Source organism: Nematolebias whitei, chromosome 7 (assembly GCF_014905685.2).
Source record: "Nematolebias whitei isolate Nwh7 chromosome 7, NemWhi1, whole genome shotgun sequence".
Lineage (NCBI taxonomy): Eukaryota > Metazoa > Chordata > Actinopteri > Cyprinodontiformes > Rivulidae > Nematolebias > Nematolebias whitei.
In genome coordinates, this window is record NC_056504.1 from 3,609,325 (window position 1) to 3,626,893 (window position 17,569).

At 45.2% G+C, this 17,569-nt stretch overlaps 1 protein-coding gene across 1 annotated transcript in view; it reads left to right on the forward strand.

Moving 5' to 3' along the window:
• The window catches only part of mfsd4aa (major facilitator superfamily domain containing 4Aa), a 41,412-nt gene extending 27,741 nt beyond the window's left edge, over nucleotides 1-13,671 (forward strand). Inside the window, exons 8-10 of the mRNA XM_037679075.1 lie at nucleotides 1,474-1,544; nucleotides 8,392-8,512; nucleotides 13,607-13,671. Of these exons, the coding sequence (XP_037535003.1) occupies nucleotides 1,474-1,544; nucleotides 8,392-8,512; nucleotides 13,607-13,671 (257 nt within the window). The remainder of the gene's footprint in view (nucleotides 1-1,473; nucleotides 1,545-8,391; nucleotides 8,513-13,606) is intronic.
• Nucleotides 13,672-17,569: the final 3,898 nt, after the last annotated feature.

Consider the following 17,569-nt stretch of genomic DNA (forward strand, 5'->3'; position numbering starts at 1 on the left):
ACATGTCCTGTACCAGTCTAACATGTCCTGCTATCCTCATACATGTCCTGTACCAGTATAACATGTCCTGCTGTCCTCATACATGTCCTGTACCAGTCGAACATGTCCTGCTATCCTCATACATGTCCTTTACCAGTCTAACATACTTCTCTGCCACTCCAGATTTCCTCAATCAATACCACACCTCCTCCCTCGACACCCTGTCATATGCTTTTTCTAAATTCACAAAGACACAACGGAGTTCTTTCTGACCCCCACTGTACTTCTCCATCATCATCCTCAAAGCAAAGAGGACAGCAAGTTGTGAAATGGTTTGGCCAAACATATTTAATCATCATATTCCAGTCCAGAAAAATACTCTATTCCAAAACTGCACAATCTAATATTTGAGTCAATCCATCCATCCATCAATCCATTATCTTTACCCGCTTCTTCCTTTCCGCATCGCGGGAGTCACTGGTTCACATGTCCAGCAGTCACTGTGCGAGAGGCAGGGGACACCCAGAACAGGTCTGCAGTTCATCACAGGGCCATATAAAGACAAACGAGACAAACAACCATTCACTCGCTCACTCACACCTAGAGACAATTTAAAGTTACCAATCAGTCTAACATACATGTTTTTGATCTGTGGGAGGAAACTGTAGTACTCGGAAAAAAAACCCACATATGCACGGAGAGAACATGCAAACTCCACCCAAAACGATCCTTGGCTGGGATTCGATCTAGGGAACTTCTTGCTGAGAGGCAGCAGCTCTGCCAAATGTGCCACTGTGCCACCTCATTGTGTGGCTCATCAACTTTATTTCCCTGTAGTTGCTACAACTCTGTACATTGCCCTTGTTCTTAACAGTTGGCACCAGCACACTTCTTCTCCATTTCTCAGGCATTTTCTCACCCTCAAATATGCCATTGAATATTTGAGTCAAAAACCTCACTGCCATCTCTCCAAGACATTTCCAAACCTCCACTGGTATGTCATCAGGTCCTACTGCCTTCCTGTTCTTAATTTTTTTTCAGAGGTTTCCAGACTTCACGCTCACTAATTTTTCCCACTTCCTGGTCCACAGTTTCTATGACCTCTACTCTTCTTTCTCTTTCATTTTCTTCATTCATTAGCTCCTAAAAGTACTCCTTCTATCTTCCCATCATGCTCTCCTCACTTGTTAGAACATTACCATTCCTACGTTGCATCTCCTTATATTCCTGTCATATTTCTTCTTGGCAAACCTCTTTCTCCGAACATCTTCCTGCACTTCAATATTCCACCACCAGGTTTCCTTATCATCTATTATCTGATCAGATGACAAACCAAGTGCCTTCCTACCTGTCTCTCTAATTACTGTTGCTTTAGTAGCCCAGTCATTTGTAAACTCTTTCTTACCACTCTTATTTATTTATTTTCATATCATCCTAATAAAAGATGCAGTTATTTCAGATGTATCTCCCTGGTTGTGATTTTGTGTTTTCCAGGTTGTGCTACGGTAGTCCTGGTGACGAGTGCCAGCACAGGCGAGATGATGCTGCAGGTGCTGGTTGGATCAGTAAGGAACATTTTGTCTTCATCACAAACTTCTAAACACAGCACGCAGTTCGATTAAATCAAGGGCTCAGAATTCCCTGATATTCCTCACCATCTTTCATGATTTACAAACTGTTATAATCTGTCCAGTGTTTCATAAGATATTTCCTAACATACAAAGACTGCAGTTGGTAATGGTAAACTCTAGAGTTTGCCAAGCAGCATGTGCAAGACTCCATGGTCAAGTGATTCTCGGCAGTCAGCCCAGGTCAAGATTTGACGTGAGTTTTCTTGAACAGTTCTCTTTGTCACTCTCCCATGAAGCTCAGACTGGTGAAGAACTCGGGCAACAATTGATGTATGCTCAGTCTCTGCATCTCACTGGCTGAAGCTTGTAACTCCTTCCGAGTGCTCTAGTCCAGTGGTTCCCAACATATTTTCTTCAAAGCAGTGCACATATTTCTGGCGACCCCCAGATGATTGTAGTAACGGAAACGTGTACTCAGCCTCATCAAGTTTTTTTTTATCTAATCCTCTTGTTGTCATTGTGTGGGTTCTACCAGAGGGATGGTTATTTTTTTCAATTTCATGATCTATTTCCTCCTCTGTTATCAATTGGAAATTTTCCTGCTCTTCCTGTTCAGGTATCAAATGTCCTCTAGCAGTCATCAATACTCTGACAGGTTGTTTTCCTTGTGTATCCTGCAGCTCATGCTCTAATCTCTCCATTCTGTGCTCGCGATGTTTAATCATTTCTTTGCTGTGAGCCACCGTTCTTTCTAAGGTTTCTTTTATATGTTCTTCTATTTTATTCGCCTCTTCGTCCTTCCCTGAGCCCATGCTGTAATTTAAGTTGGACTGACTGCTACCCCCTGTTCCTCTTTGTTTATGAGTGGAAGAGGTGCAAAAATCTTTGTTTGGGGCCATGGAGGTGCTGAACAGGTCAGGCTTTTTAGGCTGTTCCTCCAACAGTCCACCTGATGGTGCTGCTGCTTGTCTAAATGGGTTGGTGTTGGTATTTTCTAAAACCAGCATCCCCTGTGTTAGTTTGTTGGTTCAATGGATGGGTGCAGCCCCCTTGGGGGGGGCGGGCGGTTCCTCCCTGTTAACGGAGGTCCCTCCCTTTGAGGCGGTCTGTTCTGGTACCGGATACGGGGAAAGAGACGACTTCACTTGCTGTGTGGTTGCTCTACACTTCACTTCCGGTGTTGCCTGCTGCAGAGTGTGTTTTAATCCCTTGCCATGACACGATTAATTTTTCACACTTTCTCAACTGTTTCTCCGCTTCTTCTCTGTCCGTTTTACATTTTCTTTTTCCTAGCCCGCTCACTTCTTGTTCTTTCTGCATTTTTTTTTTTTTTTTTTTTTTTTTTTGTTATTTCCTGTCTCAGCGTTTGCAGTTGTTTTGGTAAAAATCCTCCTAAAGGTTTGCATGAACTCAGTGGGCCTTCCTGTTTCACTACTACCTGAGTTATATTTATTTATTTATTTCTTTGTCAAGTCATCATGGTTCGTCCAGTATGTTACTTGTTTGTCGATCTGTGTTTCAAGAGGAACCCAGGTCCCTGTCCCCACCCCGAGTCGTCAATGTCTGCGTGAAATTCATCGTTCATTTTGTCACGTTTGTCTGTATAACATTATCTTTTACACAAAATGACTCGTTTTCTCACTTGACGGCAAAGCAATTTAAACAACCAAAATCACACTGCAAAGAGCTTCTCCTCAAACACACACACTCTCGCTGCTCAGCTCTTTCACTCACTTCAGTCACTCTCTCTTGTCCGATCTCGTTTTGAACAGCTTTCTGTTTGTTTCTCACAATCAAAAAATACACTTTTCTTCAATAATCATCGGAACCTGTCATCACCATTTAATAAGTTTCTCTGACAGTTCTCACACATGTGTGGTCAACTCTTGTTCTTATTTGTGAGCACTCACGTTCCACAGGAAAACTCAATCCAACCTGGCTACCTTCCCCCGCATCTAGGAAGAAGTTTGGGGCGCCACTCCCGACTGACAGAAGTCCCAGACTTCATTGACTCACACAGGGGTCCCAGACCCCTATAGGCCAGGTCCTCGACCTGCCTCTTTTAATCACAACTTGTATTTTCTAATCCTTACACAAGCTTACAACCGATATATTACTTCAAAAAACTTTTACACTCAATTTCTACTGACAAAAATATTTTACAACACGATCACTCCGTGCAACGCCACAGAGAGGATAAATATAGTTCTTCTTACCTGTTTGCTGGCCTGTGGAACTGCACTGAATAACCCGTGTTGATGTCCAATTTTCCGGTTACTAATCATCCTTCTCCAGTATCCCGGGTTTTCAGCACCAAAAATGTCAAGGATAAATCAACACAACAACTCAGACTTTTCAGCCTATTCACCTGTTCCTTTCATTGGTTCGGAGATACATGGAGAAAAGACACAATAATCAGTCAGAGAGATTCAAGTTAAAAAGTATTACCAACATTTATTAAAGCTTTCAGCTGAAAGGAGACACTCTTACCCCAAACCAACAGAGATACAGCAAAAACCCAAGACGCGTCTGACCGGAGCTTCAGTTTCTTCTGTATTTAAGCACAAAAGCTCCACCCAAAGACGTGTCACAAATCTTTCAGTTCTTTGTCTAAACTAGTTCAAACTGATGTCTTCCTTTCCTGGAAGTCCTTTTAACTGCTGTTCCAGTTTAAGTGTAGAAACATTGTGAAGTGTTTCAATGAACTTATCATCATCGCTCAATTTTTTTATTATTTTTTTTTTTATTATTTTTTTTTTTAAAGAAAGAGAAGAAAGAAGAATAAATAAATAATAAAAAAGAAGAAGATAAGACGAGAGACCACGATGACAAAACAACATGCACAGCACAATGCCACCCACAATATCACCATGAAACATTCGACATCGCACAAGGAATCATCTAGCTTCCGCCACTACCCAACCTAGCGTGCATCTGTCAAAGCACCTGAATCCAAACACCCGCGCAAGCACGCCCACCACCACCAGATTTCTCCAAAAGAATGCCCAATAGTGGACGCGGGGGCCCACAGACCCGCCCCCCCAGGACACAATGGCAACATAGGGAGGACCGGAGCCACAGACACACAGCGGCCCACAGGCCCGGAGCCCCAAGAGTCTCCCAACAGGGAGAACCGCACCCCCCCAGAGAGGAGCAGAGGAAAGAACCGGGTGACCCCAGCCACCACAATGCAGAGCCTCCAGGAAGCTGCAACGACGAGCCCACAGGCCCGGCCAGCGACCCATGCCCCCCCCAAGTAGATCCGGCCATGGACACCGAGCCCCAAGCCCCGAGGCCATACCACCCCCTAGCAGAGCCCCGACAGAGCCAGGGCACCCAGGCCCCGCCAGGCAGCAACCAGGGCGGACCGACGTGCACCCCACCACCCAGCCCAGACACCGAGAGCCACCAACGCACCGGCGGCAAGGGAGTCCCCCGCCAAAGGGGGGCACGACCGGGGGGAGTGGACCCCACACCAAACGTGGGGCCCAAATTGATCCAAGAGAGGGGGGACCACCAAAAACCCAACCCGAGCAACCAACAGGCACACACAGATAGCCCGACAGAATCTCTGTCGGGCCGACCGCATGCACCATCTACCTGACAGCGACCACAGGCCGGCCCCAGCCCAAGGGGCAGAGCAGCAGGGAGCCACAGCCGAGGAGGGCCGGCTCTCACATCAAGAGCTCCGCACCATAGGCCCGGAGACGCCCCAGCACGCCACCCATGCACCCCCCCACACACAGAGCACCCCCACCGCAAATGCCACACAGGAAGACCAGCCAGTGCCCGGATGAGACGAAGCCACGCCCCCAACCGCCGCCCTACACCACCAATGACCACACGTACACTACCATAGCCGACCCCCCGCCAAAAGCCGGCAGCCACCCCGGTCAGAGTGCCGTCCATCGCAACCAGGAACCTAGATTAAAAGAATCGGAACAGCCCAGGAGGAACCCAAGCACCGGCCCCAACACTGACCGCCCCCAAGGCCCAAAGCCCACCCGCAGCCCAGACACTTCACAATGTTTCTACACTTAAACTGAGCTCACAAAGAAAAAAAAAAAAAAAAAAAAAAAAAAAACTGCTGTTCCAGTTTGCTGGTGATCTTGTCATCAGGTGGGACAAACGCCAGCAGCTCCCTGTTAGTTCATGTCCCGTACACAATGAACTCAAATATATTCTCTGACTTAGTTCATTCTGTACTTGTTGATACCAAAAGACAAGCAGATCCAAAAGCCAAGCAGATACAAATAAAGGACAGATACAGTTGTGATACATCAAGCAATACAGCACAGTAGATAAGAGTGTCTTTACACCACCAACCCACAACATCCCGAGTTGAGGTCAGCAGCACACCACCTCCACTATAAATAGTGTTGGTGGCATACCCCGAGATGCCGGATGGTGGACCAGAATCACCTTGAAGCTGTACGGAAGTCATTCTCCATGGCCTCTCCGAACTCATCCCACTCCCGGGTTTTTGCCTCAGCGACCACCCAAGCCGCATGCCGCTTGGACTGCCGGTACCCATCAGCTGCTTCGGGGTCGCACAGGCCAAAAAAGCCCTATAGGACTCCTTCAGCCTGACAGCATCCCTCACCACTGGTGTCCACCACCAGGTTCGAGGGTTACTGCCGTGACAGGCACTGACAACCTTGGAGCCACAGCTCCGATAAGCCGCCTCAACAGTAGAGGCATGGAACATGGCCCACTCAGACTCAATGTCCCCCGCCTCCCCCGGAACATGTTCGTAGCTCTCCTGGAGGTGGGAGTTAAAGCTCCGTCTCACGGGAGACTCTGCCAGATGTTCCCAGCAGACCTCACAATACGTTTGGGTCAGCCAGGTCTGACCGGCATCTTCCCCTACCATCGGAGCCGACTTACCACCAGGTAGTGGTCAGTGGACAGCTCCGCCCCTCTCTTCACCCGAGTGTCCAAGACATGCGGCCGCAGATCAGATGAGACGACAACAAAGTTGATCATCGAACTGCGGCCTAAGGTGTCCTGGTGCCAAGAGCACAAATGGACACACTTATGCCTGAACATGGTGTTTGGTATGGACAATCCATGATGAGCACAGAAGTCCAACAACAGAGCACCACTTGGGTTCAGATCAGGGGGCCATTCCTCCCAACCACACCCCTCCAGATCTCACTGTCATTGCCCACGTGAGCGTTGAAGTACCCTAGTAGAACAAGGGAGCCTCCATGAAGCGCACTCTCCAGTACTCCCTCTAAGGACTCCAAAAAGGGTGGGTAATCTGAGCTGCTGTTTGGTGCATAAGCACAAACAACAGTCAGAACCCGTCCCCCCACACGTAGGCAGAGGGAGGCTACCCTCTTGTTCACCAGGGTAAACCCCAACGTACAGGCACCAAGATGGTGGGCAACAAGTATGCCCACTCCTGCTCGGCGCTTCTCACCGGGGCAACTCCAGAGTGGAAGAGTGTCCAACCCCTCTCAAGAAAACTGGTTCCAGAGCCAGAGTCATGTGTTGAGGTGAGTCCAACTATTTCTAGCCGGAGCCTCTCAACCTCACACACCTACTCAGGCTCCTTCCCCACCAGAGAGGTGACATTCCACGTCCCAATAGCCAGCTTCTGTAGCTGAGGATCAGACCACCAGGGTCCCCGCCCTCGGCCATCACCCATCCCACATTGCACTCGACCACTTTGGCCCCTCCCACAGGTGGTGAGCCCATGGGAAGTTATTTTACAATAAATAATTTAATTTAATTAGTATTACTCTGGGGGGGTTAGGGGAAACAGTGGTTAGAGATGTTGCCTGTCAGCAAGAAGGTTGCAGGTTTGCCTCCCCGGGATTTTCTCTTGGGTTTGTTGGTAACTTTAAATTGTCCCTAGATGTGAGTGAGACCTGTTCAGGTTGTCCCCTGTCTCTCACTTAATGACTGCAGAGAGAGATACCAGCATCCTGTGACTTGGAAAGGAGAAGTGGATGAAATTAAATTAAAAAATGAATGGATGAACAGATGGATGGATGGATGGATGGATGGATGGATGGATAAAACTGTAGAAATACAGTTTTATTTTGACATTGAATTTTTATTTATTTATTTTTTTTGTCAAAGTCTAGTTTTGAATCAACCCTGACGGTTTCTGTCAGCAGTAACAGCAGATCTAACCAGACTGAGTCAGGTTCTCTGGACGGATTCTTCTTTATTAAACGTTTCATCTTTAATTCAAAAGACTTCTTTAGTCTGAGGAGCTGCAATAAACTCGGTCTTATAAATAGCACCTTTTCATAGTGGATCAACCAGTTTGCTGGTGACAGCTAAATCTAGTTGATCACATGATAAAGGAGGACCATCAGCCTAACGACCTATCGTTAGCACCCTTATGGCCGCTTGCTATTCACAGAGGGCTGAGTGATACTAGCAATAACAGCATTGTAAGAGGTGGACAGTTTGACACAGAGGCCTGCACCCCTGGGCAAGTTCTCTTCACAAAGATGGCTTCCTTCACTCTTCTCTTAAACCAACGTTTCTCTCTATCAAGGATGTGAACATCTTCATCCCTGAAAGAGTGACTTCTGGCCTGCAGATGAGTGTAGACCTCAGAGTCCATCATAGGACTCTGAGGTCTACACTCATCTGCAGGCCAGCAAACTGGATGGCCCACTATGAGAAGGTGCTATTTATAAGAATGAGTTTGCTGCAGCTCCTCAGACTGCAGAAGTCTTTTGGATAAAAGACGAAACGCATCAACAAGAAGAATCTGTCCAGAAGACCCGACTCAGCCTGGTTAGATTTGTCTACCTGGATTATTGAGCATGTATCAGTAAATGCAGATAATCTGAAGTATTTGTGTTTCTTCCTGCAGGTGATCAACAGTCAGAGCAGTTACTCTTTCCTGGTGTGTTCTACAGTCACCTCTTTCATGGGCTTCTGTCTGTTCCTGCTGCTCCTTTACACCCGGCAAATCCACATAAACCTTCCAACAGGTGAATACATACCAAGCCAACACAGGTGAAGGAATGAAGAAAATCAGACTGCCACACAGTTTATCTGTTGCCTTTACTGTCTTTGTGGAGCAAAGCTTACTGTCTTTACATCTTTAAACTTGTACTGGAACCAGCTGGTCCTGTTCCAGCTTCAACTCCAAGGTTGCATTTCAAGGTCTACTATATTATCAGTGTTTGGCCAGAGTGCGCTCAGCTGTGGAAATAAGAACATTTATGAGAGGGGGTAATGCTTTATGCTGATTTTCTGTCCACATCTGCTCAGAGTTCATTGATTATCTGTGGGTTGAACATCTAAGTTAAAGTTGGAGTAAAAGTAAAAGTTTTGTACATGTCTAGATCTTTTCTAAACAATCCAGAGCATGTGGTTTAAAAAAGTACAAATAGCATTCACCAGCAACAGGAATATTGTCGTCATGTAGACACCGTAGTTCTTTGATTTATACATCACTGATTTTTACCACATCATCAAGTGGAAATAGAAGAACAGTCCAAACTTACATTTTTGAATGGGGGTAATGTGGGTGGGGGGAGACTTTATCTTTGTATACAGACCTTTCCCCCCCCAAAAAAAAATAGAATATTATGGAAAAGTTGTTTAACTTCAATAATTTCATTCAAAAAGTTAATCTTTAATACAAACCGGATTCCAAAAAAGTTGGGACACTAAACAAATTGTGAATAAAAACTGAATGCAATGATGTGGAGATGGCAAATGTCAATATTTTATTCGTAATATAACATAGATGACAGATCAAAAGTTTAATCTGAGTAAATGTAACATTTTAAAGGAAAAATATGTTGATTCAAAATTTCATTGTCAACAAATCCCAAAACAGTTGGGACAAGTAGCAATAAGTGGCTGGAAAAAGGAAATTGAGCATACAATGGACAGCTGGAAGACCAATTAACACCAATTAGGTCAATTGACAACATGATTGGGTATAAAAAGAGCTTCTCAGAGTGTCAGTGTCTCTCAGAAGCCAAGATGGTAAGAGGATCACCAATTCCACCATTGTTGCACAGAAAGATAGTGCAGCAATACCAGAATGGTGTTACCCAGCGTAAAATAGCAAAGACTTTTAAGTTATCATCATCAACCGTGCATAACATCATCAAAAGATTTAGAGAATCTGTAACAATCGCTGTGCGTAAGGGTCAAGGCCGTAAAACACTACTGGATGCTCGTGATCTCGGGGCCCTTAAACGTCACTGCACCTCAAACAGGAATGCCACTGTCAAGGAAATAACAGAATGGGCTCAGGAATACTTCCAGAAAGCATTGTCAGTGAACACAGTCCACCGTGCCATCCGCCGTTGCCAGCTGAAACTCTACAGTGCAAAGAGGAAGCCATTTCTAAGCAAGCTCCACAAGCTCAGACGTTTGCACTGGGCCAGGGGTCATTTAAAATGGAGTGTGGCAAAATGGAAGACTGTTCTGTGGTCAGATGAGTCACGATTTGAAGTTCTTTATGGAACACTGGGACGCCATGTCATCCGGACCAGAGAGGACAAGGATAACCCAAGTTGTTATCAACGCTCCGTTCAGAAGCCTGCATCACTGATGGTATGGGGTTGCATGAGCGCTTGTGGCATGGGCAGGTTGCATGTCTGGAAAGGCACCATTAATGCAGAGAACTATGTTCAGGTTCTAGAACAACATATGCTCCCATCTAGACGTCATCTCTTTCAGGGAAGACCCTGCATTTTTCAACATGATAATGCCAGACCACATTCTGCAGCAATCACAACATCATGGCTACGTAGGAGAAGGATCCGGGTACTGAAATGGCCAGCCTGCAGTCCAGATCTTTCACCTATAGAGAACATTTGGTGCATCATAAAGAGGAAGGTGCCACAAAGAAGGCCCAAGACGATTGAACAGTTAGAGGCCTGTATTAGACATGAATGGGAGAGCATTCCTATTTCTAAACTGGAGAAACTGGTCTCCTCTGTCCCCAGACGTCTGTTGAGTGTTGTAAGAAGAAGGGGAGATGCCACACAGTGGGAAAAATGGACTTGTCCCAACTTTTTTGGGATTTGTTGACACCATGAAATTTGTAAATAACAGATTTTTCCCTTAAAATGATACATTCTCTCAGTTTAAACTTTTGATCTGTGATTTATGTTCTATTCTGAATAAAATATTAGATGTTGGCACCTCCACATCATTGCATTCAGTTTTTATTCACAATTTGTTTAGTGTCCCAACTTTTTTGGAATCCGGTTTGTAGATGATAGATTCAGGGCCCAGAATTCAAATGATTTCAAGTATTTATTTGTTTATTTTCACATAATTTGGGCTTCCAGCTCATGAAACCTACGAAAACAGGATTTCAAAAAATTTGAATAATGTGAAGACATCAGCCAACTCTACTCGGTTTTTGCAGAAAAAAAGAAATTAGGATCACAAGAAATAAATCAAAATATGGTTCTTTCAAAAGGATATGTCAATCTTCAATAGTTGGTTGTGAATCCCTTTGTCTTAATCTCTGCCTCGATGCGACGTGGCATTGACTGGGAGTTATGGAAGCCCAGATTTCCTTGATGCTGTCAGATCTTCTTTGTTGTTGCATGTGGTGCTCGTCATTTGCCTCTTGAGAAGACCCCATAGATTCTCAATGGGGTTTAGTTCTGGTGAGTTGGCTGACCAGTCAAGCACTGTGGCATGGACATCTAACCAGGTTTTGGTGCTTCTGGCGGCACAGGCAGGGGCCAGGTCCTGCTGGAAGATGAAATCTGCATCTCCATACAGATCCTCAGCAGAAGGAATCATGAAGTCCTCTAAAACATTCTGGTAGACTGTTGTGGTGACCTTGGATTTAAGAAAGCAGAGTTTACCAACACCTGCACCGGACATTGCACCCCAAATCATGACTGACTGTGGATATTTCACACTGGACCTCAAGCAGTATGGGTTCTGTTCCTCACCCTTCTTCCTCCAAACCCTGGGACCTTGATTTCCGAATGAAAGACACTTTACTTTCATCAGAAAAGAGGACCGAGGAACCCAACAGTTGTAGCCCATCTCCCGAATGCGTCTGAATGTGGTGGTTTTTGAAGCTGTGACTCCCGCCTCATTCCACTCTTTCTGGATCTCTGCCAGATTCTGGATCTTCTCTGTTTGATGATCCTCTGAAGCCCACGGTCATCTCTTTTGATGGTGCATCTTCTCCTGCCACATTTTGCCCTTCCACTAGACTTTCCATTGAAATGTTTGGACACAGCACTCTATGAACAGCCAGCCTCCTTAGCTATGAACTGTTGTGTCTTACCCATCCTATGGAGGGCATCAATGATGGTCTTCTGGACAGTTGTTATGTCTGCAGTCTTCCCCATATTGAACGAACTGAGACAATTGAACCGAACTGAAGTAATTTAATGACACCTGGGGAAACGTGCCGGTGCTTTGAGTTTAGTAGAAGATTAGTGTCACACTCAGTTTAAAACATTCATGTCCTGCAACATTTGGCCTGATTTATTCACAGTGTTCTAATTTTTTGAATTCCTGTTTTTGTGGGTTTCATGAGCTGGAAGCTCAAATTATGTAAAAATAAACAAATAAATACTTGAAATCATTTAAATTGTGGGCCCTGAATGTATCTTCTATTAAAGATTAACTTTTTGAATGGAATTATGGAAGTTAAACAACTTTTCCATGATATTCTAATTTTTTAAAGGGTCTTTAGGTTGTCACCTGCTTTTATCCTTGGGGAGTTTATGTGTGTTTTGAAATGTAATGTAAGCCCCTCTTCACACTGGTTGACGACCTCAGTCTTCACAGGTCTTCAGTGGCGTATCAAAAACACCTTGCCCAGACTCATCCCAGTCTAACGTTCACAATGACGATTATCAGCATTTATGACAAATCTGTCCAAATCTACTTATCTTCATTTCTGAAGTGCTATGATCAAGTAATTTGTTCCTATACTCATTCGTTAGTTTGTAACAAAACATGAGTGAATAAAACACTGTGTTTTTGTCTAACAGGTCCTCTGGATGGATAAAAAATTTTTTTTTAATTAAAAACTTGTTGAAACGTTTCGTCTTGTATCCAAAAGACTTCTTCAGTTTAAGGAGCTGCAACAAACTCAGTCTTATAAATAGCACCTTCTCCTAGTGGATCTACCAGTTTGTTGTTGACATCCAAAACCAGCTGTTCACATGATCAAGAAGGACCATCAGTCTAACAATTGGTCGTTAGTGCTTTTAAAAGCCACTGGGACGTTATGTTTAGAAAATAAACGTCTCAGTTTCTCTGATACTCCCTCAACATATGGAATGACCACTGGTCTGGGTCTGGGTTCCTCCTTTTCACCTGTTGGCTGACTGGAGTCCTGTTTGGGTTTCTTCTCTGCTTTCAGGAAGGCCCAGTTAGGATATCCACATTGCTCTAGAGCCTGTCTTGTGTGGGATTTCTCCTTCTGCCTGGCTCCTGAGCTAGTGGGGACGCTGTCTGCTCTGTGGTACAGAGTCCTGATGACTCCTAACTTGTGCTCCAAAGGGTGATGGGAGTCAAACTGCAAATACTGGTCTGTATGGGTGGGTTTGTGGTACACCTCAGTTTGCAAAAGTCCTCTATCAGAAACTGAGACCTCACAGTCCAAGAAAGCCAACCTGCCATTTTTTACATCTTCTCGTGTGAACTTGATGTATTTATCCACAGAGTTGATGTGGTCAGTAAAATGTTGGACTTCCTGAGATTTGATTTTAACCCAGGTGTCGTCAACATACCTGAACCAATGACTTGGTGGTGTCCCTGAAAAGGACGTCAAGGCTCTCTTTTCTACCTCCTCCATGTACAGGTTGGCAACAATAGGAGAAACTGGAGACCCCATAGCACACCCATGTTTCTGCCCCCATATGTAAAACTGTGTTTTTGTCCTACAGCTGGGCGTGAGAACTTATCTTTAGGTCAAGGTGGAGTGAAGATGAAGCCTCTTTAAAAGTCTGGGTCCAGACAGGGTTATCATCCAGTGTCAAGAGGAGTCTTAATAATTAATTAGACGTTTTTAATCTGTTGATGACCAGATTATTTAATGGGTACAATAATAAAACATGATGTTCACCTTCCAGACTCCTCTACATACATGGACATGAAGGAGAAGCAGGAGGCTCCAGATCTACAGGTGCCTGAGTAAACAAACACAACCTCCCCCCGGTGTGTGTGGGGGGGTGTTGGGGGGTGTTGAAGCCTGATGATCAATGAGCAGCTCGGGGGACGACAGACTTTCAACATAAACTTTGGATTTTTCTCTTTTATATCTGACTGATGAGTTTTGTTTGTTTGTTTGTTTCCTGGTGGACATGAGAGAACACACAGAGGACGCAGTCAGTAACAGATTTCTTTTTAATTATTGGTCTCAATCAACCTTCCTGTTTTACAAACTTTCTGTAGCTTTTTGCACATGGATACACGGCGTAAGACGAGCAGCTTGTAAACATCTGAAACGCAGTAAACAAAGAGAAGAAGACAAAACAAGCAAAAACTGTTTGTTACAAAACTACCGGTGCTCTTTACACTTCAGGAGCAACCGACGGAGCGACGGGTGAAGGAGGAAACTTCTGAGCAGGCTTTGGGACCATTTTATACACATTTTATAATTTCTCTGTTCCCTTTTCTGTACAGTCTACCTGTGCCAACAGGCAGAATAATTAAGAAATATTCTGTGGTAGTGTCTAATCACAAATTGTTTTCTATTCCATATAAACATTAAAAGATTAGATTCATGTTTTTTTCATATAAAATACAAGTGCATATTTGTCATCTCTATGGGAAAAATAGATTTCTGCATAAGCAAACATTTGATCAGAGCACACCTGAGGCGTAAAAAAAGAACAGAATCCACGACGGGATCTTATTACATCATCTGCATGTACAATATCAACACAATATCAAAACAGTCCACGTAGAAAACACGTCCATTTCATCCCAGTAAGGCTTTGATTCCTAAACGTGCCAGGATCCATCCACAGGGCGCTGCGCCTCCAACAGATCCACCAGAGAGCAAGGACCGGACCCACAAACCCAGCGTGCACAAAGTTCACTTTAAACACAGACAACAGACGGCCCGTACAAAAATAGAAATTCTTAACGTTAAATGACAAGTGGAGAGTCCACTGGTCGTCTCCTTTGACACTGGGCTGCAGAAGTACTCACCCCGTTTTGTTGCTGACAGCCTGGAAAATAATTTGAATTTAATCTGACAATAAGCAATAATTGTCCAAATTAAAGAAGTTAAATGAGGGAAAAAATTATTTATATTTTTAAAATATATATATATATAGCTGGAAAGTGCTGTGTGCATAAGTACTCAGCCCCTTTACTTTGAAGCCCATCAGAAGCTGGTCAGTAAGATCCATCTGTGAGCAGTCTCTACCCGTTCTAATTTAATCAACACCAGGTCAACACCTACAGACAGCATGAAGACCAAGGAACTGTCCATGCAGCTCTAGGGACATGTTCCAGACCCCTGGACAGACCAGAGTTTCATTAAATCCATTATTGGGAAATAAAAAGATGATGCCACCGCAGCAAACCTGCCCAGAGAGGGCCATCCACCAAGACTCTGCAGATCATAGAAAAGTCCAGGAGGCCAAACCCTGATGGAGGTGGGAGCATCTGTCCAATGGACCTCTAGAACGTGCTCGGAGCTGGACTTCATGAAAGAGGAATAAGACTCTGTGTAGACAAACAGCTGGACTGATTGGAGGAAGGACCTGTGGTCTGATGAGACCAAGCATCAAGGATGACATCATGTCTGAAGTGAATCCACCACCTCTCATCATGCTGAAAACAGCATCCCTACTGTGAAGCACGGTGGTGGCAGCATCAAGCTGTGGGCATGTTTTCCATCAGCACAGACTGGAAACTCAGTCAAAGGAAAGGTGAATAAGTTTTTGAGAGGAACTGGTTCGAGTCTTCCAGAGACTGGGACAGAGGTCCACTTCCAGCAAGACAACGAGCCTAAACATCCTGCTGAAGAACACTCCCCTGGTTTAAGGAGAACCAGGTAAAGGTCCTGGAAAGGTCCAGTTGAAGCTCAGACCTCAGTCCAACTGAGAATCTGGTTTGAGTTGAGATCGTTGGACACGAGCAGCACCGTCCAAGCTGAAGGAGCTGCACCAGTGTGGACATGAACATGGACAAAATGTCCAGAAGTTAGTTAGACCAGCATCACAGAGGCGGACCTGAAGAGACCCGATGCTGGAGCTGTTGCAGAAGGTGGAGACACAAGCTCTTGAGAACATATGAATACAGGTGACAGGTTTTTATCTTCGTATAATTATTACTTCTAAACATTAAAACTCGATTAGGTTACACAACGTACGGCAACAAAACAAAGAATTTCAACACAGTAGTTTTTTCAAGCCACTGCAAACAGAAACCACTTGATGTTTGAGTGGTGGGTTGAAGGCGGGCGGGTCTGGAACATGGTCTGACAGAACCGGTCCATGGTGCTGTCTGTAGGGGCAGTCCAGAGGAGCACGGTCCCACGAATACATGGCATCAAAACTAACGGGGAGCACCGAGTCTGACATGGCTCAGTCTGTGGAGGAGATTGTTCCACACTAGAGTTGGACTTGGCTACGTAAGGCACCGGTTCCATCAGGGTCCACGGGTCCGGAACAAGACTCATTTCTCTTATAGCCCTGGCCTCAACGATGACACTTTGGTAAAAAAATAAACACAACACAGTTTGCTCTTGTAAAGTATCGTGTAAACAAGTGATGCACAAATAGCACAGAAAGATCAGGCGTCTGGCTTTAAGCCCAGTTCCAAAGCATGGCTGGTCATCTGGGAGGAGCTCCGAGGGAGAAGGTGCTTCAGGATCCCAAAGGAGTAAGACTGACACAGTCAGAGCAAAACATGACGACGAGCATTGTGCTGAACCGCTGCTCCTCAAAGTCCTGGAGGTGGGAGGAGCATATTGGAGTGTCTCCTAGAACATGCTGCTGATCTTTAAATCATGAATCCACAAACTAAAGGCCGTGATGTTTGATAACACAAATCCTTCTGGGGTCCACGCTGCAAAGGATCGTGGTTCTGGAGGTGCACAGGTTTGGCAGCATACAAGGCCAGTGGTCATAATGTTTTGGCCCACTGTGCTTCAGCGGGTCGCTGACGGTAATAATGTAGAAACTAATCAAGGTTCACTACCTGCACCGATTCTGTCAAGTGCCTCGGCTGAAACCTGGAACAGAACGACAGAACGTCTGGGCTTTGTCCAGGAGTCCAATCAGTGCTTGGAATTAAAAATGATGAGCCTGGGGGGCGGGGGGGTGTCATTCCACTGGAGAAACCATACCAGCTGGGAGGTTACTGTATTTACTGTACTCAGGGTTAGCAACGTACCAACAAAGTACTAAGTACTAATAGGACACGAGTCAGCCTCCACAGATATGACCCCATCACGCAACAGTTCCCTGTGTTCAGCTTGAACCCACAGATCAGACAGACCTGGGTCAGCTCAGCATCATGAAGTCATGGTGCTTCCAGATGTGTCACACAGACAGCTGTTAACCACAGCATGATGCACCATGGTCAGGAGTCCTTTAGAAACAAGCACTTCTGCCATCTTACTGACTGAAGGCTCTCACGCGAGTTCTTCCCTCCGACTGATCCACAGTTAAAGCCAGCGCAGGTTGTAGGATTGTCAAAGCTCCACACAAGAACACTGCAGGAGCGCCGTCATGTTAGCTGTGCAACACGACACAGACACTGATCTTACATCAGGCATGAATTCAAACAGCACCGCCCCGTGATGTTAAACTGTTCCTGAAAACACATCAGATGACAGAAGCAGCCTGCCATGTGACCTGGACCAGGGCTGCCTTCATCAGGGACCAAAGAAATTCAAATGGCAACCTGCAGGAACGAGCTGAAGCTTTGTGCCGTTTCACAAAAAACATTTATGGCTTCGCTTTCGTTCATTCCCACAGGAAAGCTTACCAAGTGAAGGTAGAGCAGGCCACAGTGGCATTCAGGATAACACACACACACACACACACACACACACACACACACACACACACACA